We start from the raw sequence: 27,967 nt of genomic DNA, 5'->3' as shown, positions 1-27,967 counted from the left end.
GCATTCCAAGAAGGAGGAAACGAAGAAGGTTCTCTTCTGCCTTCTCGCGTTAAAACATAATTTACTCGTACTTTTGCAATTAATATTGCAATCATGGGGTGAGAAAACCATTTTTACCGATATTGTTAACATGTAGCGAGTCGAATCAACTTCATGGACCTTGGCTGTGGGCAAACTTTTTTCTTGGATCGTGAAGCTGATTGTTTGGCGAATTTGTACGTGTCGAAGGTAAGCGTACGACAGAGTGGATATAGCGTGTATAGTTTGCTCTCTTTAGCTTCGTTTTTAACTTTCAAACAACCCTCGATTCAATATCTACTTCAATCTCTCAATGAAGATGGGTCTTAGCGTTTTGTTAAAGCTCGAGATTAGATCAATCAAGTCTTATTGTTCATGGAGGCTTCGCGTTAGAATTAAGCTTACATGTTGCACAGATTGTTGCTTGAAATTGATACTCTTACTATTGACTTAATAACGAATACGTTTTACATTGCTATTATTTGCTTCTTTGGGTTAAGTTTAACTTGATCGCGGTGCCTGCGTGGCTCTGATTAAATGAAGTGCGCGTTGAAGTATGAGGCACGCTATGTCGGTAGACACAGGTCATGCAAATTAAAGCTTAATTTCAAGCTAACTGAAATGTCTCCGAAGAAAGTCTTGTTAGGTCATATTTATCGCAGAATGCTAACAGTAAGTTCAAGTCTACGTTTCCATCAAATGTTTTAGTGTAAGCTGATCAAAAGATCAAGCATTTCTTCTTGGTTTGTAATTTTTTATGACGCAGTTACAGACGCCACCCTGATCTGCGTAGCTTGTCACGCATGGCCAGGCTCCTTATTAAAGGCGCGTTGTTTGTACCACGAATAATAATTAGCGTCCATAATTTGTTGATCTTAGACTAAGAGATACATTGTAAAGCCTTGAAATGATTCTAAACAATACTGCAAACTTTGTCTCCAAAAATTCTGGAGCAAGTTATTGGGAAAGATTTCCACACAGCCCCCCAAAAAATTATATATGTGTCGCTGTCATACCTATTACACAAAGAACGATTATGAATAGTGTTTAAGTCGTAAAATGTCTGCATAATTAAAGTATGGGGCTGTGCAAAATCTTGCTAGTTACTGTCTTCAATTCTGCAATGTTGATCAAAGATGATCCAAATGACTGTAGATGCTTAAACCATGTTCCTCCACCTTCTGCAGTTGTCTGTGGTCCCTCAAAATCCTTAAATGTTATCTTAGATCAATAATTAACAATTATTCCATGAGCGCGGGTTGGATATGAGATGGTAAATAGCCAACGAGGCGCAAAGCGCCGAGTTGGCTATAACCAAGCTCATATCCAACAAGCGCGAATGGAATAATATTGTTTTATTAAATTCTCCACGTTTGGGTATTGCTGTTGAAGTTTACTGAATTTTATTTTAATTAAAAATTTCTTTCAAATTAAAACGACTGGATTTTGAGGCAACTTCCGACCAAAACGCGCGAAACTTAATGATCACATGACACGTGCAGCTCTTTGCAAACGGAGTTGAATGAAAAATCGAAAGCGAAGAAGATCGGACACAGTCGGACATCTCAAATAGGCCTTATCACAGTTTTCAACGCCATTTTGACGGGTAGACAAACAGGCTTGAAATAACAGTGTGTATGGAAATCTGATGTCAAATAATTTTCATAAAACATCGCTTCTGAAAAATTCATGAAAAATTCAGAAAGCGTCCAGTCGTGTTTTGAACTTTCCATACATTTGTCTGTATAGCGAACCAGCCGTGAGCTGCTACTAAAAATAGTTCGCAGGAAAAAATACAGGGAAATGTATGGAAAGTTCAAAACACGACTGGACTCTTTCTGTCACAGCTACATCCCTCCAATTTTGTTCTTAAAATCCTTTTCCTAGTGCCAAAAGTTTCCAATTCATGAATTTTTCAGAAGCGATGTTTTGTGAAAATTATTTGCCATCGGATTTCCATACAAACAGTGTTATTTCAAGCCTGTTTGCCTACCCGTCAAAATGGCGTCAAAAACCGTGATAAGGCCTATTTAAGAAACGTTTAAATGTACAAGTTACAACCTTTCTGAGACAAGCATTCAAGTGCTTTTGAAGTTCCAGCTCATCGAGAAGTATAATAGTTGTGCACCTTTGAGCAAATGTTTTGCTGTGTGGTGCCGAGCGAGGGAAGGGATCAAGGACGGCTTTTTTACGCTGAACTGAATTCCTCGCAGACGTTTTAAAACACTTCAGGCAAGTCCAAGTGTACGAGGTACAACCTCACTGAGACAAGCATTCAGTGCAAGTTTTTAAACTTCAAGCTTATTGAGAACCGTAAGATCAGAGCTGTGCACGTTTGTGCAAATGTTTTGCTGAGTAGTGCCGAGCAACGGAATTGAACATTATAGCCTCCGCTCGTGCGGATTTCATAGATGAACTTTTGGAACTGGCGTCCTCGTAAATGCGTAGAAACCAGGGTTTTCAAAAGCACCTGACGTCCGACGCAAGTCACCGGCTACTTTTAGCGTTTGCGCCGGGTACTTTTTGTCTCCAAAGTATGAATTTATGTCAATAATGTAGCTGATTACGGACGTGGATATTTTTGCCAGGGGCCCAGATTTATATAACTATTTTATATTGAAATAGTTATAAACATCGTCTTCATGTTCATCAACTACTACCCAGCGTTGTCTCTGGGTTGTTTCAACGACATTTAACATGAACCGGAAACTATTTGAGGTTCCGCGAAGTTTCTGTCAGTTGACGCCCGCTTTTACCCTTCTCATCTTGCCGGTAGGCGAATTATACACGTGGCACCTGCAAGCACAGTCCGTACATTTGGGTTTGTACATCGCTTCCTTCAAGAAAGTCATATTGCTATCACAGATGAAAAGGTGGATACCACAACCATGTAATGCTATTGTGATGATTATTGATAGAAATGCTGATCAAGTGATTGATCAATTGTATGAAAACCATTGTAACATTTTATATAAATAATACGTCTAAGTGAAGTAAAAGTAGTCAGTACTCAGTTCAGATTTCAGCAAGCCATGTATCGACTGAATAAAAATCGTTGCTGCATTTCTCTTAGTGGTATTTTGAAGAAAACTCTTGTTTATAATTCATTTTACAATGACCTCCAAACGAACACTTTTTTGCCCTGAAAATGCACCAGAATGCATCTCTGGGTATGCAAAATTTAAAAATTTGCCATGACCCCCCCAGCAGGAGGGGGTATCCCCCTCCCACATCCTCTCCCGTGCGGCTTTCCCCGCACAGCACCACTAATGTGGTGCAATTGTCCTCTGGCTACTTTCACATTTCCTCCTGGTACTTCTTTTCATTTGAAAACCCTGAGAAACATAGAGGCAGGCATTAAGCTCTTCTTGAGAAATTTCTAACGTCGGTTTTAACCTCTTACTGCCATGATTTGCAAGCCATCCTGAAATTTTTTAAGGTAACCGGTTGTTATTGTTGTTTTTGTTGTTAAGTTGATGTGATCTAAATCATAAAATCGTGCAATTTTTCTGATTTTAAAGGAAACTTCAGAGATACGTACCATTAAATAGTGTCATACCGAACTTTGTGGCTTTTATTGTTGTTATATTGAGATGGCGTTGTTTGGTATTTCTTCCTTTTCTTTTTTTTTTTTTCTTTTCTACATTTTTCCGAAGAAACTTTCGCTTCCAGCCGAAAAAAATTTTTAGCTTAGTGACACCTGGGGCATTCGTTTTCCATATAAGGTCAAACTACGGTTTATGAGCTGATAACCGGGATTTAGTGAACCAATCAGAATGCTAGAAATGCAATATCTGAGGCTGAGACTTTAATAATTTATTGTTATTATTTTGCAATCATGCACACATCAATGTTTTCCAATTGCATGTCAAAATTCATGCCATATTGGGTTTTATTGTATCAGTTAGTACGAGCAGTTTGATTGGTCAATTTTGCAGGCTGTATTTCACTGTACAGCTCACTAAATTTGAAAGTTTCCTTTTTCTCGCGCCCGATTAACCTCAGAGATATAATAAATATCTTAGTAATCTCATTTTCTCAGTCCATGCTGTATGGACTGAGACTGGTGCAACTTACGTTATGGACCTTGAGCCCAGTTAGTAAGAGGTGTTGATTAATGGCTGGATGTCCAGAAAATGTGTTTAGGGAATGGATAAGTTTCTGTTGCTCTTGCTTCTTTGTTATCATTTGTAATAAAATTTCAATATAAGGCGCGTGCTGATTGGTTGAAACAGTGTGCTTTCAGTATGGACTGAGACTGGTACAACTTACAGTATGGACCTTGAACCAGGCAACAGCACACACCTGTAACGATATACAAATAAAATATATTTTTCGCTCGAATTTGCGCGGCTTAGCTCTGCTTGGGCCTTCCACCTTACAAATTTGTTACATGTAACCTTGCTACACTTGGGCCTTCAGCCCTCACTTCACAAGGAATAATGGTGGAATTAATTTTTATAATATAGAACAGACGCCTGCATGAACCTCGTGACTTGTACCTTGTCTAATGACTGTGTTCATCACCAGTAAAAGCAATGCCCTCCCTCTCCCCCCCATAAAAAAAATCTTTCAACATCTGTCCTCATGTCGTCATGGTTACCTGTACATACAACCCCAGCTTCAACCTCCGCTGCATCTCCACCTGTATCAACTCCAGCTATCAATAGTACAATGCTTGCCCAGGCAATCTCGAGAGTATTCAGCAACTCCTTTCCCACATTACTTCATCACTTCAGCCTACCCTTCAAGGGCAGTTTGGCAGATATGTAAAATGCCAGCATCTAGCTAAATAAAAAATTTAAAATAATAAAAAAAACATTGCAGCACCTCAACACCAACCATATTTTCCTTGACAAACATAATACAATTTATAACTTCTTAACAGTTCCTTTAGACGAGCTCTACAAAACGGGAGTGTTAATAAATGATATTATTAATATTTTGTAGTTGAAACTCAATAACCTTTCACTATTCATACATGTTAAATGTTGTATAAATATGTCACTTGTGGACCTGTAATGATCCCAAGTGTTATACTCTCTTATTTGTAATTCATGATATATGCAGCTACTGCCTTGTAACACAAACCTCATAACACAAGAGGTGAGCAGGGACATTAAGCTCATTTGACCATCATCTGATATGTGTGCAGAAGATCTTGTCTTTGAGTACTTCCCTTTGAAGCAGCCATTATTAGGAAACCCCATGAAAACCAACCGAAAGGCTCAGTAAATAATAACGAACATAGTATCATTATTTATTTTACAATCTTTTGGAAGTGACTATATCTAGCGACATGTTCTTAATGTCAATTCCCAAAGGAAATAGAACCATTCCGTTTGCCTCAAAATGTTGGATAACATGGTCACTTGTAACTGTGGTCATTCCGAGAGATTTAAGTCATACCGGCCACTTCAGTACTTTGACAAAATTGCTGAAATTTAGGTTTGGGACAAAAATACAAATAATGTTTATTACTAATGATGGATTTGATAAACCTCAACAGGTCCTGTCGTCATGTCACTTTTGGCTACAATCATTAATGTGCAGGGGAATATTGCACTAACTTATCTTAATGTTTGTGTTACTCTTGATTTCAGTTTATCTGTCAGTTCATGTGTTAAAGTGTTGGTTCAAGATGTGGAAAAGTTCTTGGAATATGATTTGGTAAGTTACATGTACAACATTGATACTCAGCAATTTCTAACTGCCCATATTAATATTAATTATTGTTGTTGTATGGCTGATAGACAAGTCTGAATTACAGTCAAAGCATTTTGGTCAGTACATCTGTCATGAGTAAAGAAGAAACTAAGGGTACAGTAGTATGTTTTAAAACTTGTTGCTGTTTGACTGTACAATGTGTATGTTGCCACTATCTCCGTAATTTAGCGCATCTTGTGGGTAAGCAAATTTAACACTCAGTTTAGTTATTCACCAAATAAGAGTTCTCCCCATCTCCCTCTTTTGTTTGCTTCTGTCAATCAATTTTTATTTTTTTTTTATTTCTTATTAGGACTTTCAAAATTTTTCCTGTGCATAATTATAAATCTAAACTAAATTAAAATCACAGTTCCTACTAAATGTTTGAGTTTCTATTTTCTTTTAGTGTCAGAAATCAACAAGATTAAAGGCTTCCTGTGATGTCAAGGCTATCAAAGGTATTATCTTTGACTTTACTTGAAAACTTGCCATGTCATTGTCTATTATCATGAGCTTTAAGCGTGAATGCTTCTGGATGTGTCATTGAACTCTGGTGGTGTACAGAACAGTGTAATAATACAGAGACCCCAAGTTTGAGAACCCAAACCCAAAATGTTGGTCATATGTGTTGTTAAGAGCGCCGCAGGCACTAGCAGTGAGCGCCGAAGGTGCAAGCTTCTAGGGGGGTCTCTTTAGGGTCTCTGAAATGGCCATTTCGTGCAATTCGTGTAGTTTTTCAACATGTTCTACAAGCCATTTATTTGTTATTTGTAGGAATCTTGGCATGAAAATTAAGATTCTTTTAGGAATTGCCTGATTTTATCAAAAATTCAGAGCTTGAACACAAATGCAGGTTTTTATGTCGCGGCGGGTCAGCGGGTTTTATCGTTCAAATGCGGGCCAGACCCACCTGGCGCGGGTTACTTGGGGTCTATGATAATAATTACAACACACAACTTTTTGTAAATTGAAGATGACTTCCACCCGGGTTATTTTTATGACTCCCGCTCAGGTTGTTGAAACTTCAGTCAAAGTCACCCCAAACAGTCCTTCTCAGGACTACACTCACCCGGATGATCATAATTTACGTACTTATGACAAATTAAAGTTGAATTCAACTTGTCATGGAAACTAATTTGAATTTCATGTATAAACAACTTGGCTTGCTTTGTACTGTGAAGAAAATTTCATGAAAATGGATTTTGAATAGTAAAGATGTTTTTAATTAATATGTAGTTTTGATGAACATAACTTAATTTTGTCAGAATTACAGGGAAAGTGACAGGCAAGGTAAAGGTTGGCATAAGATTCCAGGGACTTAGCCTGCAACAAGTTTATGACTGATCTGTACGTGTAGTAGTAGTACATGTAGCACAGTTAGAAACATTGAAAATCCTTAAGTTTGTTTTATTAACTTACGTGTACACAGTAAGTCTTAATGTAAAACAAGATACCCCTATAACAATGAATGAAGGTGGAGTGCATCAATTTTAAGGGGATCAGTGGACTTATTTGTTTTTCCATTCCACTTAAGACATTCTAAAATTCCAGAATGTTTTTGCAACAGCAAGTCAAGTTTTACTTCCTTGCTTCAAAGTCTGAGCAATACACTGTTTTCTCAAAGTAGAAAATGGATATAGCTACAGTGTACGGTACATGTTGATAATAATTTGTCCGTCATTCTTTGCTTATTATAAACCCTTTACCTAACTAATTGTGCTGAGAAGGAAACACTCAGCTGCATGACAGCTCTTCAGTAAATAATTTGTTTTAATATTTAAATTTTTAGGAGTCCTCCTTTCTCAACATAGCCTCTACATCACAGGAAGGTCATGAAGAAGAAGCTCCTTGTTTGTCCTCCAGAAGAATATTGAATGTGACTCTTCTAAGCAGTGAATGGAGGTCAACAAAAGGGGGCTTGTCAACTGTCAACAGAGAACTCGCCATTCAGTTGGCAAAGTTCCCTGATGTGAAAGTCAGTGTCTATCTCCCTGAATGCAGTGAAGAGGATAAAAGAGTTGCTGCTGGTCACAATGTCCATCTCATTCAAGCACAAGAAGTGCCTGGTTATGAACCAATTGATTGGTTAGCTTCTGTTCCAAAGCATCATGTTATGGACTGTGTCATAGGCCACGGAGTTCATCTTGGTCGACAAGTGCCGCACATATTACGTCATCATCATCATTGCAAATGGATTCAGGTGGTACACACTGCTCCTGAAGAACTTGGAATGTACAAAAGTTATGACGAAGCCATCTCCAAAGGAGGAAAAAAGCACCAGGCAGAGGTGAAACTCTGTAAATTGGCTGATCAAGTTGTAGCAGTTGGACCCAAACTGGCTGAAGCTTTTGCAGGTTATCTCCGTTCATGTGGAAAAGATCAAGATGTTCTCAATCTCACCCCAGGCATTTTCACTGAGTTTTCTCATGTAAAGCAAGCCTCTGAAGAAAGAAGAACATTTTGTGTTTTGGTGTTTGGACGTGGTGATGGAGAAGACTTTAAGCTGAAGGGATATGACATTGCTGCTAAGGCAGTTGCTGAGTTGAAAGACATGCCCTGCAAGCTTGTGTTTGTTGGTGCACCAAGTGGAGAAGAGGAGAAAGTAGCAGAAATGTTACTCAAGAAGGGCATTGACCGTAATCAACTAACTGTACGTTGTTACAATGAAAGTAGAGAGCAGCTGGCTGAACTGTTTTGTGAGGTAGATCTTGCTATAATGCCGTCAAGAACTGAAGGGTTTGGTCTGGCTGCTCTTGAAGCTCTATCTGCTGGTCTTCCTGTGCTTGTAAGTGGTAACTCTGGTCTTGGAGAAGCTCTTAAGAATGTGCTCCATGGCTCAAACTGTGTAGTGGATTCAGACGATCCTAAGGTGTGGGCCAAGGCAATCAGAAGTGTCCGTCAGATAAGAAGGGATTTACGACTTGCAGAAACTAAGTCTATTAGTGAAGAGTATGGAAAGATGTACAACTGGGAAGAACAGTGCAGGTTACTTGTGCAAAGAATGATGAACATCACTTCAGGTAAAATTCCTTTGTTGATTTACTTGTGGGTGATGTGACTTGTAGTATAGAGCTGTTACTTATCCTTGTTTTATTTTATTTACTTATAAGAACAAAATTTATACCCCAGAAAATGGTTTGTAAAGGAGAGGCCAATTCATGAAATGGTGACAGAAAGGGGAGTCGGCCCCTAGAGATACGTGCAAAATTTATCTATTGAATATCTGGATTTCTCTGAATTTATAAAGTCTCCCATTAATATTATTATTAATGCTACAGGACATACATGTATTTCTATTCTCACCATGCTTTTAAATAATTATTATTATTATTATGGTGATAATGCAGTACATACACTGTATGTTTGATGCAAGCTTTCTTATATTACTGTATTCTTAAATTGATTTGGTAAACAGTGTTTTCAAAATAAGCCGTCGGCCGTCGCATGCGGCGGCAACTTTTCTATTTGCGACGCCTGTTTTCACTCTGATAAATTCCCAAAATAAATAAAGCGATTGATAAATAACTTACTAGTCTACCAATGAGTTAATAAAGCAATAAACAAACAAGCCTGGCTCACATTACGCAGAAACAATCACATAAAACTAGAATGAACGACGATCGAAGCGAACGTCGAGTGAACGTGCAGTAAGCTCAGTTGCTGGGTAGCGTTTTCTTTCAGCCAGTACTTCATGTAGTACTCATTATAAGCACATGGCGAACTTCGCGTGAATTGAGTTGCCGTAAAGTTGGCATTAATTTCGCACTTAAAGGGGCAGTATCATGGGAGATCGATGGGAGATATCATGATTTTTGGCCAAAATTCACTAAATTTAAACTTTGAACACTGTGTTAATTAATTTCTCAATCGCTAATTTAAAGAAATATTAATAGTGATTCATAGACGAAAGGTTGAACCAAAATATAGTACAACCAGCGATTTTTGATGCATTTCAACAGCGAAATTTGAAAACGTCTGCCAGACGTTTTCAAATTTAAACCCCTCTCTATCTTGGTCATTTGCCGGCAAAAATATCCGTGGATAGTTTCTTTGCATTCTGATAGTCTTTTAATGGAATTTTGTCACTATATCTTGGCTGCAATCAACAAAATAGCGTCTTTCCGATTTTCGATGTGTTACTAAAAATAGCGTGATACTGTCCCTTTAAAGTTGTGACGCAGAGTTCAGTCAAAGTTGGTATAGATTGCGTAAAGTTTGAGTACAGTTCGGGTACAGTTGGTGTAGAGTTCGCATACAATTAGCGTAGAGTTTGTGAAAAGTTGGAGTAGAGTTCGTGCAACGTTTGCGTAGAGTTTGCGTAAAGTTTGCGCGTAAAGTTGTTGTAAATATACAGGAAATTATTGTTTAGGTTGATAACAACTACGTTAGTCATCGATTGTTATCTTCAGCACTGATGATGTGTTTGTGAGACTGACAAACGTTAGTCAAAATCTTCTTAAGTGGAGGTAACAGCCACATGAACATTCTGAAGGGTGACGTACTGAGGCCCTTTGGTTTTGCTTTCTGTTTAAGCCTGTAAATATTATATTATTAGCTTTTTTATAACCAATAAAGTGACAAATTGCCATGTTTTCAACAAGACTCGAACTGACCATTTAGTGCTTCAGAATGCAGGAAAATGCATCTCTGAGAGTATAACACGTCAAAATTTTCTGGGGGAGCATGGCCCTAGACCCCCCTAGAAGGCAAGGCCCTCCGGACCTTGCGCAGACACTACGTGTCTGCAATGACTCCGTGTCTGCAACGTCTACTTTAACAGGTCCAACTTCTACTTGAAAACCTACTGAAAACGCTGGTAAAGAATGTTAATGCATTGGTCCTGATTGTGGTCTGAGACGCTAATAAAGTCCAGTACATTTTGTACAGCACTCATGCACATTATTGAGATGTTGCTGCTTCAAGCACTGTGTATCTTTACACTCCTAAGATGGTATGTTGGCTAATTTTGCTCATTACGATTTTCCCATCTGAAGGTATTTCTGTTGGAAGTCAGTCTTCAGTAGCAGGTTACAGTCAGATTCCTTTCCCTGCAGCTTCTCAAACTCATCCGAGAAGTGGAATTGAAGGTAGGTGGGAATCACTTTTATTATCAAAACAATTATGAGGAAACTATCAGGTAGCATCTGCAAAAATCATTTTAAACAATAAGCTTTTTGATGCATGTTTATGACCTTTTTTCGTGTATTTATAAATGCAGACTGCTGTGCAATTGTTCTTTACTGAAATCACTGTTGATGTATAGTTCTTCTTAATGTTACAAAATTATTCATTCCCCTCTGCAGGTTTTTCTGGTGGAAGCCAGTCTTCAGTAGCAGGTTATAGTCAGCTTCCTTCCCAAACTCATTTGAGAAGTGGAGCAGAAGGTAGGTGGGAATTACTATTTTAATGACAACTATCATCGACAACAATTTGCCAACCTGTTCATGTAACATTTGCAAAAACTGTTAGCTGTGTGTGTCTTGTTGCCTTGTTAAATAATATTTAGATTTTTTGATACTTGTTAATACTCTATAACTATAATGATAGGATTCTTGTTCAGAAATAAACTTGTTATTCCTTTTATTGGTGGTTTCAGTTACAAGAGCTGAACAAATTTTCCGTGGTCTTGAGCAAATGCGATGTGATGCAGGCAAAATCATCAGCGAGACACAACTTCTAGAGGGGTTAAAGAAAATTGCTTCAGACAAAGGCTTCCAAATTTTGGGTAACAAAGGAGCAGGGAATTGCATGTTTTATGCATTATCAGAACAACTGGACCTGGTGAAAGGAATCCAAATCTCTCATGAAGCATTGAGGCAGCGCATAGTCCAATACCTCAAGGAGAACCCTACACTGGTAAGTTACAATGTAGTATTGGTAATGTCGAACAAGCGAGTTTGGTTTCATTTTATGGTTATACAAATCTAGCAAAGCAGTTAAATGGAAGAATTTAGAGTTTCTTTTTTAAGTATGCCACAGTAGCTGACCGAAAGATATACCTATATTGTGAATTCATCATTATAAACACAATATCACATTCAAATCCTAGCAGCATGCAGATGTTTGTCACTGCATGAATGTAGTTTAATGGTCTTAGCTCCCTCAAGTCTCCTGTAGTTGAGTGCTACAGTGTATACAGCTTTATTTCAATTAACGTTGTCGGATCAAAGCTTAAAGCTTAAAGACATCTTCAAAGAGGCTTCCACCTCATCCATTTGATAAAATTATCCTAACATTTCTTTCATCCAAATGGCTCGCCATCGTATATCTTCACTGAATGGATGAGGCATAGCTGATTTTGATGAACTTATTCATAAACAAATCCACAGAATCTTGAGGTCTGGTCTTAGAGCTTTATACTTTGATCCGACAACATGAATTGAAATAGCTATAAAACATCCAAATGGAAGGTCAAAGGTTCAACTCTGTTAGGGGGAAGAATTCAGATTTTCTTTTTCCGAATACAATTTGTCTTGAGTGTATACAATATGTGAGCCAGCGAGGCATGCGAGGCATGCGAGGCATGAACAATCCCCAGAATAAATGCTAACCATTAAGCTAACCAAGGAGCTATTTAAGCTAACCTTAGTGCTTTTTAGGCTAACCTGAGTGCCTCGCACGTCTGCCTCGCATGCCTCGCTGGCGCGCAGATTGTGCATCCCCATTTGTCTGTATCAGTGACTGAAAAATACCTCTATCAAGATAAAACTTAATTGTTGCTTCATATCTTGCTGATTTTATTTTGCAAGAAAAGGCAGAAGTCAGTTCTAAAATGGTTGCTATTTCTTGGACAGTTGGTACATTACTCAAGGGCTGATATCATGTGGATGCTTAAAGCCAAGCAAAGTTCTGAAATTGCATTGTATCCAATGCTTCAGTTATTCATTAACAGCTGAATGCATAACTTATTGGATTAGTTAAATTATGGAATAGTTAACATTTTTCAGTATAATTTGGTTTGTTACGGATCTATGCACTGGCCAATTTAGTGAAAAGCTTTACCCTCCAGTTGATCATGGCGCGACGAAAGTGTTGTCTGATAGCCCGGGGCTAGTGGAATGACTTGTCAGGCTAGCGTTTTGTCATGGCAGCTTGCCTGACGGGCAATAAGCACCACCATTGGTTTTTGTTCTGATGATGATAAATTGAGCTTTTATACCAGAAATTGTATAGCAGAAAGCTCCTGAGGAAAAAGGACAACGTTGTGAGGCCAAATTATAGTAGCATGACAACGTCTTGCGCCGCATTTTAGTTGCGTCTGTAAATAACGTCATGACTTTTTCTGTTTACATAAGCGGCCAAAATATACTTTTTGAAATGACAATACTTGCGACTGACAGCGTGCAGTGCGAGACAATCAGTCTAATTCAATTCCAGCCAAGTCACGGTTCAGTGGATTTTCTCGGAATTTTAGGTGCGTTTTTTTGGGAAAATCTAAATCCAGATTCTTGTTTCTATTTTAAGGCTGCCCATTCGTTATTAAAACAAAAAAGGCTCACTTCATGTAAAATAAAAAAACAAGAAAAAACTCGCTTGAAGAAAAGCTAGCAGACCTGGCGCCGTAATCGAGTTGCGTGTTTGTTTTTACTTTTTATCGGATGCTAACTGTGCCAGGTCTGGAAGAGTTTGTCAGCTTGACGAGCTTTGAAGAGAATTTACTCCATCGAATGTCGACAGACTTCAGATTACACTGTGGTAGTTTAATTGACCAATCACAACGTTCATGACATTCACAAAAATAACTGTGTTGTGATTTCCATAAATTTATAGTATTTTCACCGTCGACGGGGTAAAATGTAAACATCGAAGGAACAAACCCATTCGAATGCAGAGGTTATTTTGCCTTTATTGTTTCGCCCATGTTTGAATGAAATTTTACTCTGAAACAGTCATTTGCAATTTATAAAAAATTTCTGGTCTTACAAAGTGAAACAATTGTCATACAGGTGCGTTAACTGCGTTGATTATGTGCAAATTACACTCGGGCCAACGGCAACGTTTCACAACCTCATGACACTTGACAGAAGCGCAGGTCATAGAAGAGAGTTCTACACAAGGAAGAAAAAAATTAATTACAATGCTACTGTGTTAACTTGCTGTTGAATGTGATCTTCTATAAAGCAAGATGTGGACGAACGTTAATAAGTTGTGAAATTTTCTTGTAACACTAATTGAAGTCACAAAGAGAGTGGCCGACCGCCGGCCCGCATTGTTTTTCTTTCACTTGAATAAAGTTACTTTTTCTCACCTCCTTGCAAACTGATTTTTCTTATTGCATGTGCGCGTGTCGATGCATGGGAAAGTCTACTTCCAAGCTCCCTCAATAGTAGCCTGTATGTTGTTTGGAGCGTGTTCAATTTAATTTCGGGCTAGCTCCTCAGACCTTCGGGCTAGTAATCTCAAGTAACAGCTTGCCCGAAGGGCAAGCTTAACTTTTCATTTTCGTCTCACCCTTAGTTGATCATTGGGTGAATTGGCACAATGTACTTTGACATTTTTTGATAATTGTTTTGTTCTTCTCTTGCAGCAAGATGGGACAGAACTGTTTAACTTTGTACATGGACATCAGTCTTGGCCTGATTACCTAAGAAACATGGCCGCAGATGGGACATGGGGTGACCACGTCATTCTCCATGCTGCAGCAAACTGCTTTAAAACATGCATTCACGTGATCAGCAGTCTGTCACATGACTTAACTATCCACCCAGAACATGATGTTAGCAGCAGCAGCCAGCTTGTGTTGGGACACCTGCATGAACATCACTATGTCAGCCTTCGACCCAAACCAGGTAGAGGAACTTATTATGTAAAACAATACCAGCTAACCAGATTTGTCTACTTAACTATTACTTCAATATTTATTGAAGTTTATACACCTGTTTAAAGGTTGGCAGATACTCGTTTTGAAAATGATCACATATTTGTGCAATAATGTATTTTAACTTACATTTGGTATTCCTTTGCAAAGGCTTTTTCAAGAAAAGTTAAAATGTAATAACTAATTAAAAATAAATTAATGACAAAGGAACTGAACAGAAAATGCACACTGAATAGGCAAACAAAATGAAATCACTATTATAACAGCTACTCAGTTTTGTTTGTCTACTCAGTATGTATTTTCTGCTCTGTTCCTTTGTCATCGCCACACCATAATCAGTTATATTTTTACTTTAATTTATAATTTCTTGTCACATTGTAATAATTATATTTTATTGGTTGTTTGCTCTACATTTATTGTCATGTTGTAATTAGCTTTATTGTACTATACTTTTTGTATTTATTTCACACCCACTTACGGGATTTGCACTGAAGATGGATGAAGATTCATCCGAAACATGTGTACTTTTTTTTTCACCACTAATATAAATTACATTTCAAGAAACAAAAGAAAAATGTTGTTACTTTCATAAAAATCATTTCATGCTAGCTGAGTCTACTAAAATTTTGTAATTATCTATAATTATTACTATTACCAGGTATTATTGGACAAAATATGTCATGTGGTACAAAATCGGACGGTGGTTATTAGATGGTAACTGTCGTTTCATTTTGATAACAGTCCCCCTATGAGAGATGATGAGAGAATTAAACAAAGACAGAGCATCACAGGGTGAGTGCCTTAGAAGGGGTTCCAAACATTGAGAAACCAATGAACTGTGGCCTCGTGCTATAATTGTCTCGAGTGTTTGGAACCCCTGATGAGGCACAAACTCCTAGATAGAGGTAATTACATGTACATGGATGAGGGCCTAGCTTAGAAGGATTGCACTTGAATGTCAGATTTTTGCAATTCAGATGTCACATTCTCACAACTCACTGATGTTAAATTTCCACAACTGTAATACCATATCAAACGTCACTTGATGATGTTGGATTTTAAAGTAACAACTCAGATCTCAGATCTCAACTTGAACTCCTCAGTTGCTATTTTGTGTATTTAATTTTTGCTTTTTGTAATTCTCTCTAAAGGTTTTTCTGGTGGAAGTCAGTCTTCAGTGCTATCAGGTTACAGTCAGCTTCCTTTCCCTCCAGCCTCTCAAACTCATTTGAGAACTGGAACAGAAGGTACATGTAGATAGGAACATTTTGAATAATCCCAACAACCATCAAATGGCATTTATGAGACACTTTAAAAGTCAGTTTTAAAATAAAATCCTTATTTAAATTGACCCTAAAAATCTGTTTATTGTGTGAATATAATTTTCTTTCTTATATACTTTAACACTATTGTGGAGCTGGAAAAGCCCTTGGCATTCGCAGGCTGTGATCTGAGGCACTTCAAGATCCACCCTTTTTATTTGTCTAGTGTCTTTTTTTATTAGTATGACAAACAAGTTTGCTTATTGCAATTTTCCTCTCTGAAGGTTTTTCAGGTGGAAGTCAGTCTTCAGTAGCAGGTTACAGTCAGCTTTTGTTCCCTGCAGCCTCTCAAACTCATCTGATAAGTGGAACAGAAGGTAGGTGAAAACAATTTGTATAATCCCAACCACTGTCAAATGGCATTAATTTTAGAATAGATTTTTAAGGGTCAGTTTTCAAATAAAATAAATATTTGTTTAAATTGACTTTACTGTGTGAACATAATTTTCTTTGCCTTATGCTAAGTTAATTTAATGCTTTTGTCTGAGCCATATTTTCTGCTCTGCTAATGATATAAATAGCCTGCCACAGGAGACACTTGTTTCAGTCCTTATTTCACCTGTGTGTGAATCAAGAACTGGAAAAGGCTTCTGTGTCACAAGCTGTGATGTGAGGACTTCAGAACCCACCTTTCCATTCGTTCAGTGTCTTTCTTTATGAGAATAATGACATACAAGATTCCTTTTATAACAATTTTCTCCTCTGAAGGTTTTTCTGGTGGAAGTCAGTCTTCAGTGGCAGGTTACAGTCAGGTTCCTTTCCCTGTAGCCTCTCAAACTCATCTGACAAGTGGAATTGAAGGTGGGTGAAAACATTTTGTATAATCCCAACAACTGTCAGATGGCATTTAGAATAGATTTTTAAGGGTCAGTTTTTAAATAAAATCAATATTTATTTAAATTGACTTTACTGTGTGAACATAATTTTCTTTGCCATATGCTAAGTTATTTTAATGCTTTTGTCTGAGCCATATTTTCTGCTCTGCAAATGATCTTAATAGCCTGCCACAGGAGACACTTGTTTCAGTCCTTATTTCACCTGTGGGTGAATCAAGAGCTGGAAAAGGCTTCTGCATCGCAAGCTTTGATGTGAGGACTTCAGAACCCACCTTTCCGTTCGTTCAGTGTCTTTCTGTATAAGAATTATGACATTCAAGTTTGCTTTTATTATAATTTTCCCCTCTGAAGGTTTTTCTGGTGGAAGTCAGTCTTCAGTAGCAGGTTACAGTCAGCTTCCTTTCCCTGCAGCCTCACAAACACATTTGAGAAGTGGAATTGAAGGTAGGTGGGAAATACTTAAAACAATTACAATAAAACTAAAATTTTCGTTTTAAAAAGGGAGTTTTTCATTTTATGAAGAAACTGCCTGTGAAAAATTGGTTGCCATGATAACATCAAAGTCAACAAACACTAACCAACCCCATCAAGTTTTTCCCGATAAATTTCCGAAAAATTCCTAAGTTTCATGGGGTTTGCACAAAATTAATATTAAAAAAAGTTATTCACAGGTTCAAAATCACTGCAGGCAGAATCTACAAGGGATAATTAATAGTCAGTTTTCATATAAAATCCTGACACTACCCCTGTTTTTGAGTTAGAAAAGGCCCCTCAACTTTTGCAGGCTCTGATCTGAGATACTTTAAGGCCCACCTTTCCATTTGTCTAGTTACTCCCTTTATGAGTATAATGACATACCAATTTGCTTGTAATATTTACAATTTTTCCCCTTTGAAGGTTTTTCTGATGGAAGTCAGTCTCCAGTAGCAGGTTACAGTCAGCTTCCTTTCCGTGCAGCCTCTCGAACTCATCTGACAAGTGGAATTCAAAGTAGGTGGGAATCACTGAAGAATCACAACAAAGATATCACATGACATTATGTACCAAAAAAAGGCAGTTGTCTTGGTGTCTTGTTAATCAATTTGTTTTTTTTTTTAATAATAATTAATTAATAAAACATAAATAACAAGAAGCACTGGTCTCTGAAATGCAATGCCATGGCTTTTTCTTATTGTATTCAATTTGTAAATGCTGCATTCTGCTGCCTATTTGCATTCAGTCTTTAAAATGCTATATTGTGTAAATAAATGCGTATAATTTGCATTTTTCCCCTCTAAAGGTTTTTCTGGTGGAAGTCAGTCTTCAGTAGCAGGTTACAGTCAGCTTCCTTTCCCTGCAGCCTCTCAAACTGATCTCAGAAGTGGAATTCAAGGTAGGCATGCAAGGAATTGAAATACAAAAGTTTAAGTTAACATCATTGGACATATATGTTGTTTATATCCTGTATTCTTCACTGGATCCTCCCTTGTAACCTACTAAGTTGGCCTTGTGTTGTACATCATGAATTTGATCCTTCAATGGTTACAAAGTAATGGAGTGATAGGCTTCCACTACTCTGTCACCTTGAACCTCACAAATCGTCACTTTGATTGGTTGTCCTGGTGGTGTAGTGGTTGTCACACTGGACTGCTGATGCTTTGTTTAAACACAATATTGTTAAATTGGTGCGTACATGTGCATTCTGGCCTTTCCTATTCCAAACGCTCTCTTGTACATTACAGTATAGATGAGTTTTATATGAGTCATTCTCAAAGCAGTATATGTGTATGTTATCTTTCTCCATTTGTCTTTGTAAAATAATTATGTACTTTAATTAATATGTAACTAAATCTTTTTTTAAAGGTTATTCACCTGCTCAGCTTGGAAGCCATTCTTTAGCAGAAGATTGCAACCCGTTGGGTTTCCCTACTGACACTCAAGCTCACCAAAGAAGTGGATCTGATGGTAGGAGGATTCTTAGCCTTAAAACATCTGACAAGTGTTTTTCTGTGTATTTTCTGTTGTCCCATTGCTGTATACAGCTGATTGAAAAAAACAATATTGTCCACTGCAAAGTGTGAATTATTCCACATGATGGAGTCATTGGTGATCTAATCCTACGTGCTTTTAACAAGCAAATTGCAAATATAGAGGGAGCCCATTATTTAAAAGCCTTGTGGTTTCTCATTGGCTTCCTCGCCACCTAGTTATGTTATTATTACACTATCTTGTTATTCTTTTTATCATGGCTCTTAGAGTAAACGTCGAAACAAAATGTTGTTAAATAAAATAAAAACTTGAAAACTTGCAGTAAGCTCAAACACTTTAAATACTGTATATAAAGATTAATATAGAAAATTATAGAGTAAATATTTCGACAAAGGAGTCATGTCATAAGTGAGTGTCAGTGTGATGTAGGCCTGAGAAGGACTGTTAGAGGTGACAGACTAACCTAGAGTGACCCTAGTCAGGCCTCTGGCCAGGAATTGACAACTAGGCAACCGATACTAGTAGTCTGCGAAAGCAGATGCCTTAGCCGGAAAAAAAAAGGCATCTCTTTTCTCATGCTAGCATCCTAGAAGCATTCGTTGGTAATATTTGTAAAAGATTGAGTGCATTTTTTTTTCCAAGAAGTGAGTGCTCATATGTTGCCTGAAACAGCCAGCTGCCTAAAACCTTGGACACAGCCATTCTATTATCTTGTTTGTTATTTTTCATTCTAGATATTTTTAGGGAAGAGACATCAGCAAACAATAAAAGGTCATGTCCTTGTGCTACTCAGACTTCCAAGAGACCCAGACCGTTTACTCTTGTTTCTAGAGGTAACTACCTATAAATGTAGAAGTCCTTAATTTATATGTATTTATAGAAGCTGAAAAGTGTGCTATGTTGGCAGAATATGTAGTCAATAAGATGTTGCATCATCTGTTTTGCCATGTGGTGCTCTTGGAGGAATTGATAATAATTACTGTAGAAGTGCAAGGCTTATTTTTAACTCGTGAATGTGTGCATGCACAGTGAACGAGTTATCATAATGTGGGGGAAATGTCACTCTCGTTCCACTGATCACTCAATGGGCTGTAAACTTTCAAATATGGTTTCATGGCTCGCTTAAGTTTCTCTCCTCCTTCAATTATAACATTCCACATTTTTTTTGGAGTTTGAAATTAAAAGAAATAGCCTAAAGAAAACTCGACCAATGTATTTAGTCTTCGTACGTTTTTTTTTTGGAGAGAGAGCCCCGCATTCCGCCGTTGTAAGCCCCGTAAGGCCGAAATTGAAGCGAAGGTGCCCGGGTTCAAACCTCCTGAGATAATAGATATATAATTTTTTCTTTTTCTTTTTCCAATTTTTAAGAAAGAAATAGCCTAAAGAACACTCGATAGATGTATATAGTCTTTGTACGTTTTTATTTTGGTGAGAAAAGCGCCGCATTCCGCTGTTGAAATTTCCTCAAGACCGCGATTGAAGCGAAGGCTCCCGAGTTCAAACCTCCTGAGGTAATGGAGATATTTTTTCCCTTTTACTCGCCTTTGAAAGCCAACCACTTCAAGGCTCCAAACTATTTTCCAAATTAAAACTTTCTTAAAAAATATAAAACTATTCAAGAAGTTCAATCTCGCTGAGCGGAAAGGCTAAAATCTAAGCGGCGTAGAATACGGAATAAGTGAATAAGACAGTGTCAAATACGACTTATATTTCGAGTCCTGGGCCAACCAAATACAATGCGTATGCTCATTTTCACGAGTTAAAAATGACAAGTGTCACAAAGATTCTGGGATAAGGTTGAAGCTGTGTCCTCTATTTCTTGAAAGCAGCTATGTTGCTGCATAAACACAAAGCGAAATCTTGATACATGTATCTTACTGCTACCCCCAGACTTACTGAAGGGCAGTGTTAAGAAAAAGTAATGGGATTTGAAAGAAATGGGATGGTATATTTCCAGCCTGGTGATTGAATGAGAATGATGATTATTCTAGAAAGTGACGCAGGCATACTCGGAAAAAAGAAATCCGAGTGCTCCTATCAGGAGTCGAACCTAAGACCTTCCGATTACTAGTTCGGATGCTCTACCACTGAGCTACAGGAGACTCGTGGGAGCTGAGGCCATTAAACTAGGTTCATGGGACAAACATCCTGCATACTGCTAGGATTTGAATGTCGAACGTGTGGTATATGAAAGAAATGTGATGGTATATTTCCAGCCTGGTGAATGAATGAGAATGATGATTATTCTAGAAAGTGACGCAGGCATACTCGGAAAAAAGAAATCCGAGTGCTCCTATCAGGAGTCGAACCTAAGATCTTCCGATTACTAGTTCGGATGCTCTACCACTGAGTTACTTTAGTTGGTACTTAAGGTGTTTAAGTTTTAAATTTTACAGCGCCTTTCACTGAATAACATGCAGACTCTGATCTTAAAATCCCACCTTCTGTCAATCATGATTAAGGAGACAACAACGGGACACCATTAACGCTTAAACTAACAGAATGGGTCGAAATCTGCCAATCTCAACGTCATCGGTCTTGAGCTGAATTTCTTTGTTTTCTAAGACGTGTTCTGTGATTAACGGTGGCAGAGAACTGAAAGCCGCATAACAGTGGCTGAGTCTTCAGATTTCACGTGTTATTGAAATGCCAGTTAAACAACCACCATGTTTCCATGTTTAAGTAGATGCGACGTCTGGCAATTTACCACTTAAATTCGAAGTTGGGAGGTTATTAGGTTTTTATTTTGCACTCAGAACAAATTCATGTATTTTGACACCAAGCTTGCGCAAATCAAAGTGAAAGTTCATACACAAGCAGTCTGTTAAAAGTTATGCTTTCAGTAAACTGTTCTACGCAGAGAATATCTTTGACTGTGATTGCTGTTTTGTTGTAGGGCAAGATAACCCTGTTGTCAGACTTCTAAAGGCAGAGTATAACAGGCGGTCTCTTTTGAGACCCCTTCTTTGGGAGAACACCTTGAAGTTACCTCTTGAAGATGTCTATACAAGATTGAAAATGCTATCAAGACGAAAAACAGACTTTCGGCTAGAAAATAACGAAGTGGCTATGTATGACATCTTCAACAGCTTTGGAATGCGGCGTCATACGATATTCCCAGGAGGTGTTCAGCTTAAAAATAGTGAAGTGGAGATGTATGACATCTTTAACACTTTAAATAAAGGGGAAGATTCCACAGTGCTGGTAGAGGGAAGCCCAGGGATTGGCAAGACAACTTTCTGTCTTAAAATAGCCTATGATTGGGCAAATGGAAAAATTCCGAAAGGGTGTTCATTTCCTGAATATAATATTGTGTTACTTCTGAAATGCCGGGACATTGATGGAAGCATCATAAAAGCCATCAATGAACAACTTCTGCCTGAAGATGACGAAGTTAAGAAAGAGTTGAGGGATTACATCCAGGATATCCATAACCAAGAACAAGTTCTTATAATTTTGGATGGCCTTGATGAGCTACCTGTAGGTGCTGAACATCACGTGGATAGATTGCTTCACAGACGAATGTTTCCATTCTGCTTTCTTCTGGGGACATCGCGTCAAGAGAGAGGAATAGAATTGAGACAGAACATTAACTTTGATGTCCTTTTGCAAATAGAAGGATTTTCTGACAAAGATGCTTTTGAGTATATCAGAAAGCACTTCAGACTTTTGGGGCCCGAACATTTGTCAAAAGGAGAGAGGCTTATCAAAGCAATCCAGGAAAACTCTTTCCTCCATGCTTTACCAAACAATCCACTGAATTTGCTTCTTCTTTGTGTCGTTTTTGAGGACTACGAGGGAGAACTTCCATCTCGCCGTACTGAGCTCTATCAGATTATTGTTCGTTGCATTTTACGAAGATTCTGTGCAAAAAATAAGTTGAAAGCTCCCCAGGATGACGAGGCTCTTGAGAAGAAATTTGAGCAGAGTTTACTTGCACTAGGAGAGTTAGCTTGGAAATGCCTGTTGGAAGATCGTCTTTCTTTTCGTGAAGGAGAACTTGCAAAATTTGAAGAGATGTATAAAGATCTGGCAGCTCGGATATCAGGTTTCGTTTTCAAGGAAGCCAGTTTGAAAAAGATCAACCCACAACACGAATACCACTTCTTCCATAAAACATTCCAAGAACACTTGGCCGCAGCATACCTGGCATTTCTGTTATTGAAGAAAGACGTCAATATCTTCAAAGAGTTTCAGTTAGACTTCCATGAGCATATTGTAGTAAAATACCGGCAAGTGTTTCTGTTTCTATCTGGCATAATGGCTGAAGAAGCGAGTGTCCTTTTCAGACAGATTGGTGAGAAGCTGAAGAGTGACAACTGGGACTGGCTCAAGTGCGAAAAGGAGCAGGGAACGTTTTTTACTGAAAGTTTCAATGAAGGTGGAAATGCTGAAGAAGTGGCGATGGCTCTTTTCTCCTTCATTCCTTTCCCTTTGACTGTGGAAGTGGGCAGAAACGGCCGCTATTCTTATTCTAGTTTTTTTGAGGTTGCAACATACTGCCGGAACTTTTCACAATTACGGCATCCTCTTCATTTGTCTGTGTGTTGGGATGAAGATGATGAACATAATGCATATAACGAAGTAGATTCTGCTTTTGATTACCTGAAATCCTGTCCAAAACTACAGAGTTTGTTCGTTTCCACATTAAAAGCTCTCGGACATGACTTTTACGATGGACTATCTCAAAACTCTACTTTAGTGTCAGTTACTCTTAGAACTTCTCAAAGCCTCTCTTCTGACATAGCTGATATTGTTGGTGACAGTTTGGCTGCAAACAACACCTTAACCTCCGTGACATTTGAACTGTTTCATGAGAGGGGCGAGGCTTGGGCCAGAGCTCTTGAAAAAGGATTGTCTGCGGATGCACCATTGAAGTCAGTTGTCCTCAAGATTCATGGTTTATTAAGTTACAGTGCAGTGAAGGCTTTGAAAAGAGTTTTAGTCAACAGATCTTTCACCTCTCTGGACATCACCATTTTTGGAGAGTTGCAAGATTCATTAGCTGCTGCCCTTTGTGACGGACTTTCTGAACAAGCCGTTTTGAAATCTTTTACTTTGGTTGTTTTTGGAAGGCTGGGTGAATCAGGCATCGTCTTCCTAGAAAAAGGTTTCTTACAAAATTGCTCTTTGGATGCTTTGGAAGTTAAACTTTTTGGCGAACTCCCTGACAGCTGGACGACTGTTGTTAACCGTATTATTGCAGGAAAGAAAGCAAAGCAGTCCTACACTTTCCACCCGAATATCAGGGGAAACATCTCACCTGCCAAGGCTGCCTGTCCTTGTCCCGTTTTGGCAAAGACCAGTTTTAATTTAGAACTGGTATTAGACGTTTGGGGTGAGTTGAGTTGTGAAGCTATAGAAGCTCTCGGGAAACTCTTGGTAAAGTCATCACTGAATGGACTCACCCTCAACATTTACGGAGAAGTGACTGATGATGCTGTAAGCAGCTTAACGAGTTGTCTGAAAATAGAAACGCACTTGCACTTCGTTACTTTCAACATTTGGGGAGAGTTGACTACTAACGGGAAGGCTGCTATTAAGCGGTTTTCAGGTGCCAATCACAATGCGAACTTAAAGGTGATTGTCCATGACTTGATATCAGACTTTTCTCCCTGTTGCCTTCATTTTTCTATTGATAACCCCTCGTTATTACCTTCAGTGTTCGCTAAAGTGAAGGCTACTGGAACAAGTGAACTTAGTCTGACAATCAGTGGCGTGCGTGATGACTGGGCACAGGGTCTGAATGACGGTTTAACAAACAGCACGTCATTAACAACACTTGCTCTTACAATCGAACACTGCCATGACGAAAAGAACGTAGGGTGGATGCAACGTCTGCTTGAAGTAGTGTTGGAAAACATCTCCTTACCTACCCTCGCTCTCACCCTTACATTATCTTCCAGCAGCCACATTGGCGACGAATATTTTTATCGGGAACTTCTGCTTGATGGTTTGGCGACAAGCGAGTCATTACATACACTCACCCTTACAATCAACAACTACTGTGGCACGAATGTAAACTGGATGCTGCGTCTGGGTAATGGTTTGGCGACAAACGAGTCATTAAATACACTCAATCTTACAATCAACAACTACAGTGACACAAGTGGGGTCGAGATATATCATCTGGGTAATGGTTTAGCGTCGAACAAGTCATTACATACACTCACTCTTACAGTCAATAACTACAGTGGCAAGGCTGGAGGCTGGAACCTGGGTCTGGATCGTGGTTTGGCGTCAAACAAGTCATTAAATACACTCACTCTTACAATCAACAACTACATTGGCACGGCTGGAGACTGGATACTGGGTCTGGGTGGTGGTTTGGCGTCAAACCAGTCATTACGTACACTCACTCTTACAATCAACAACTACAGTGACACGGCTAGAGTCTCGACAGTGGATCTGGCTTATGGTTTGGCCGACAATAAGTCATTAAATACACTCACTCTTACAATCAACGACTACAGTGACATGGCTGGAGACTGGATACTGGATCTGCGTCAAGGTTTGGCGTCAAACAAGTCATTACATACACTCACTCTTACAGTCAACAACTACAGTGACACGGCTGGAGTCCGGTTACATGATCTGGGTTATGGTTTGGCGTCAAACGAGTCATTACATACACTTACTCTTACAATCAACCACTACAGTGACGAAGGAGACTGGATACTGCGTCTGGGTGACAGTTTGGCCAGAAATAAGTCCTTAACTACTCTCACTCTTACAATCAACAACTATAGTAACACGGCTGGAGACTGGATGAAGCATCTGGGTGATGGTTTGGCCAGAAATGAGTCATTAACAACTCTCAGTCTTACAATCAATAGCTGCAGTGAAGTGAGTGACGATCAGTTACTGGAACTGTGCAATAATCTGGCAAAAAGTGACACATTAACTACTCTGAGTTTGACAATCAGCGACCACAGTTCTACAAGTAGACGCCTTGGATGTGATCTTAGCAAGTGTTTTGCAGACTGTAAGTCATTAATTACATTAAGTTTAACGGTAAGCTTGTATGGAGAGGAAGATGTGTGCTAAAACCTACCACTCCGTGAGCAAAGTGAAAGTAAATTCACCCAATTAAATTCAATAACGAAGGCGTGTATCCATAACTCGATTGACGCATGTGCTGCGTGCATACAATGACATGTGCAAGTTACATGCAGCTAAGAAAATTTTTCTCTTTCGTTAGTAAAAAAGAAAACTTTCCTCAAGAACGGTAAAGATGGAAAACGATATCAAAGGACCTAAATTTAGCCGACACAGAAGTTAAATCTTTGGATTGTAGTGAATTCAAGTCTCTATTTATAAGAAAACGAAACGACAAATAGCGGTGTGAATAATTCAAAGCCCACCGTGGGGCTATGCTAGTAAGGAGCTTAGCAAGAAGTAAACAAACTACAGATTGGATCTATCGGATTCTCTAAGCTAGTGAAAAGGGTAGTTTTCCTTTAAAAATTTCCGTATTATCGGACAATGAAAAGTTGTTTTGTTTTCTTTTGTTTTTTCTTTTTTTTTGTGCCATTTCCAAAAGCCGTTTTTTGCTGTAGTATGTTAATTTTAGACGCAAAAGTTCGTTAGACGGTAGCAATTCATTGCGTCGAAGTTTGCTTTTGAACTTAACTCAAAATCAGTCGAAGTGATTTTCGAAGTGATTTTCAAAATACGGTTTCTCGCATGAAAGGAAAGAAGAAGTTTAGAAATGAAAGTTTAGAACGCTCGTAACTAATAAACTTAGAGACGCTCCGACGGTTTTAGATATTCTTCGCTTACCCTTGTATGTTTTTTATACCGTTTTCTGTTTGTTTTGTTATGAAAGGATTGGTCTGAGTAACCAGACGATGTCTTTCCCGTTCAACCACTTGCCTCCGTGCCAAACCGCGTCTTTTTCATCTTTTGAGCTGTGCGTCTATCGAGTTATGGACACCTGAAAAGTTTTAAGCGCACTCGAGAAACTGTGTTGCTCTCGGCGAACTTTTAAGACCCGTTCACACAAGCGATTTTTGTCGCACCTCACTAGAATTTTCTCACGGAAGACTATGTCTTCAAATCGTATTTTAAACCAATGGTTTTTTGGGTGTGTTTTCAACGCTGTACTTTTTTCAAGAAATCAAGCAAAATTGGGTCACTTTTGAAACATGTTCGAACCTCCTGCGATATCCCAGTGACAAATAAGCGATGAAATGGCCGCTAGCTAACGCGTGCGATTTAAAACTGCAACTTGTGCGTGACAAAATTGCATGTGTAAACGGGCCTTTACAGTTATCTCCTACTTTCCAAACTTCCCGCACGCGTGCTAAACACGAACCAGTTCTAAATTCCTACTGTGAGTTTTTGACAATGTTTAACGAAACAGTTACTAGTTATAGTGAAGTTGAATGGTGAAGAGTATTAACCTTGCTTAGCAGTGTCATTAACCTTTTAAGCCATAATACCAAACCGCAAATTTTCCTTATTGGCGTCTTCATATTTGTTGTGGTATTGGTTGGGAGAAATTGCTCAAAGTCAGTTTATCTTTCAGTGATCATTTGCTATATTCTCGTGATCAACGTGTTTGATGTTTTACCGATACTGTTAAGTGCCGCTTATAAGCGTCCCCCCTCCCCTCCGCTTAAAAGCCCTCCCGATTAGAGTTCCATCTAGCTGTAAACCAAAAATTACATCCGATTGTAAGCCCCCCACCTCCCCGGATATAAGCCGCCGTCTAGTTTCGTTCGTGTTGTTGGTTTTAATTCTGTTCGAAATATTGACGTTTTAAGGCTTAATTAAAAACCAGTTAGTGAAAAACGTATTTCGATGAACACTGCTATAGCTCGTTTGGAAACGGTTTTTTTATTCCGGTTATAAGCCCCCTCGGGTATAAGCCCCTCCGTTTATAAGGCCATCTAAAACCCCTTACGAAGTTGTATTAGCCCAGGGCTTATAAGTGGCAGTTTACGGTATTTCAAGGAGGACAAAGCTACTGATCTCCATAGGGGCTTAAAGGGTTAACTGTCTCCTGTCTTCAAATTTGCCTCTGTGTTAATTGTGTTTGTCAAAGGTAACGGCGCTCCTTTTGTTGTGTAGTTTAATTTAGGAGTTGTTGAACTGGAACTAGCTTGTAATTGAGCTTATGCAACAAATTATCGTTAAATAAAGCTACGATACGATACGACAATGTAGATTGATTGAAGGGAATCCCTGCATAAGCCTTCGTTTCAAGGTAGCTCCATTTCTTAGCTCAAAATATGCTATTTTGTATTTACCACTGGTGACCGCGCTTGCTTGATTAATGACCCAGGAGTGGAATG

General features: G+C 38.6%; 1 protein-coding gene and 1 long non-coding RNA gene across 2 annotated transcripts in view; one reads left to right on the top strand and one right to left on the bottom strand.

Moving 5' to 3' along the window:
• LOC146477792 (uncharacterized) overlaps positions 1-27,967 on the bottom strand; it is a 299,841-nt gene that overhangs the window by 52,696 nt on the left and 219,178 nt on the right. The gene's annotated exons all lie outside the window — the stretch shown is intronic.
• On the top strand, positions 12-27,788 carry LOC146477799 (uncharacterized). The gene is made up of 17 exons (XM_085113081.1): positions 12-228; positions 5,622-5,688; positions 6,131-6,182; positions 7,514-8,744; positions 10,719-10,811; positions 11,028-11,108; positions 11,321-11,580; positions 14,252-14,513; positions 15,694-15,789; positions 16,089-16,181; positions 16,573-16,665; positions 17,052-17,144; positions 17,598-17,690; positions 17,980-18,072; positions 18,543-18,644; positions 19,403-19,501; positions 21,565-27,788. Exons 3-17 carry the CDS (start codon positions 6,165-6,167, stop codon positions 25,713-25,715), a joined length of 6,858 nt encoding a protein of 2,285 aa, XP_084969207.1. The 5' UTR covers positions 12-228; positions 5,622-5,688; positions 6,131-6,164; the 3' UTR covers positions 25,716-27,788.

The sequence above is a fragment of the Pavona decussata genome, unplaced genomic scaffold (assembly GCF_977016875.1).
Source record: "Pavona decussata unplaced genomic scaffold, jaPavDecu1.1 SCAFFOLD_69, whole genome shotgun sequence".
NCBI classification, from domain to species: domain Eukaryota; kingdom Metazoa; phylum Cnidaria; class Anthozoa; order Scleractinia; family Agariciidae; genus Pavona; species Pavona decussata.
The sequence above is the reverse complement of the archived record's forward strand: the minus strand, read 5'-3'. Positions and strand labels throughout refer to the sequence as shown.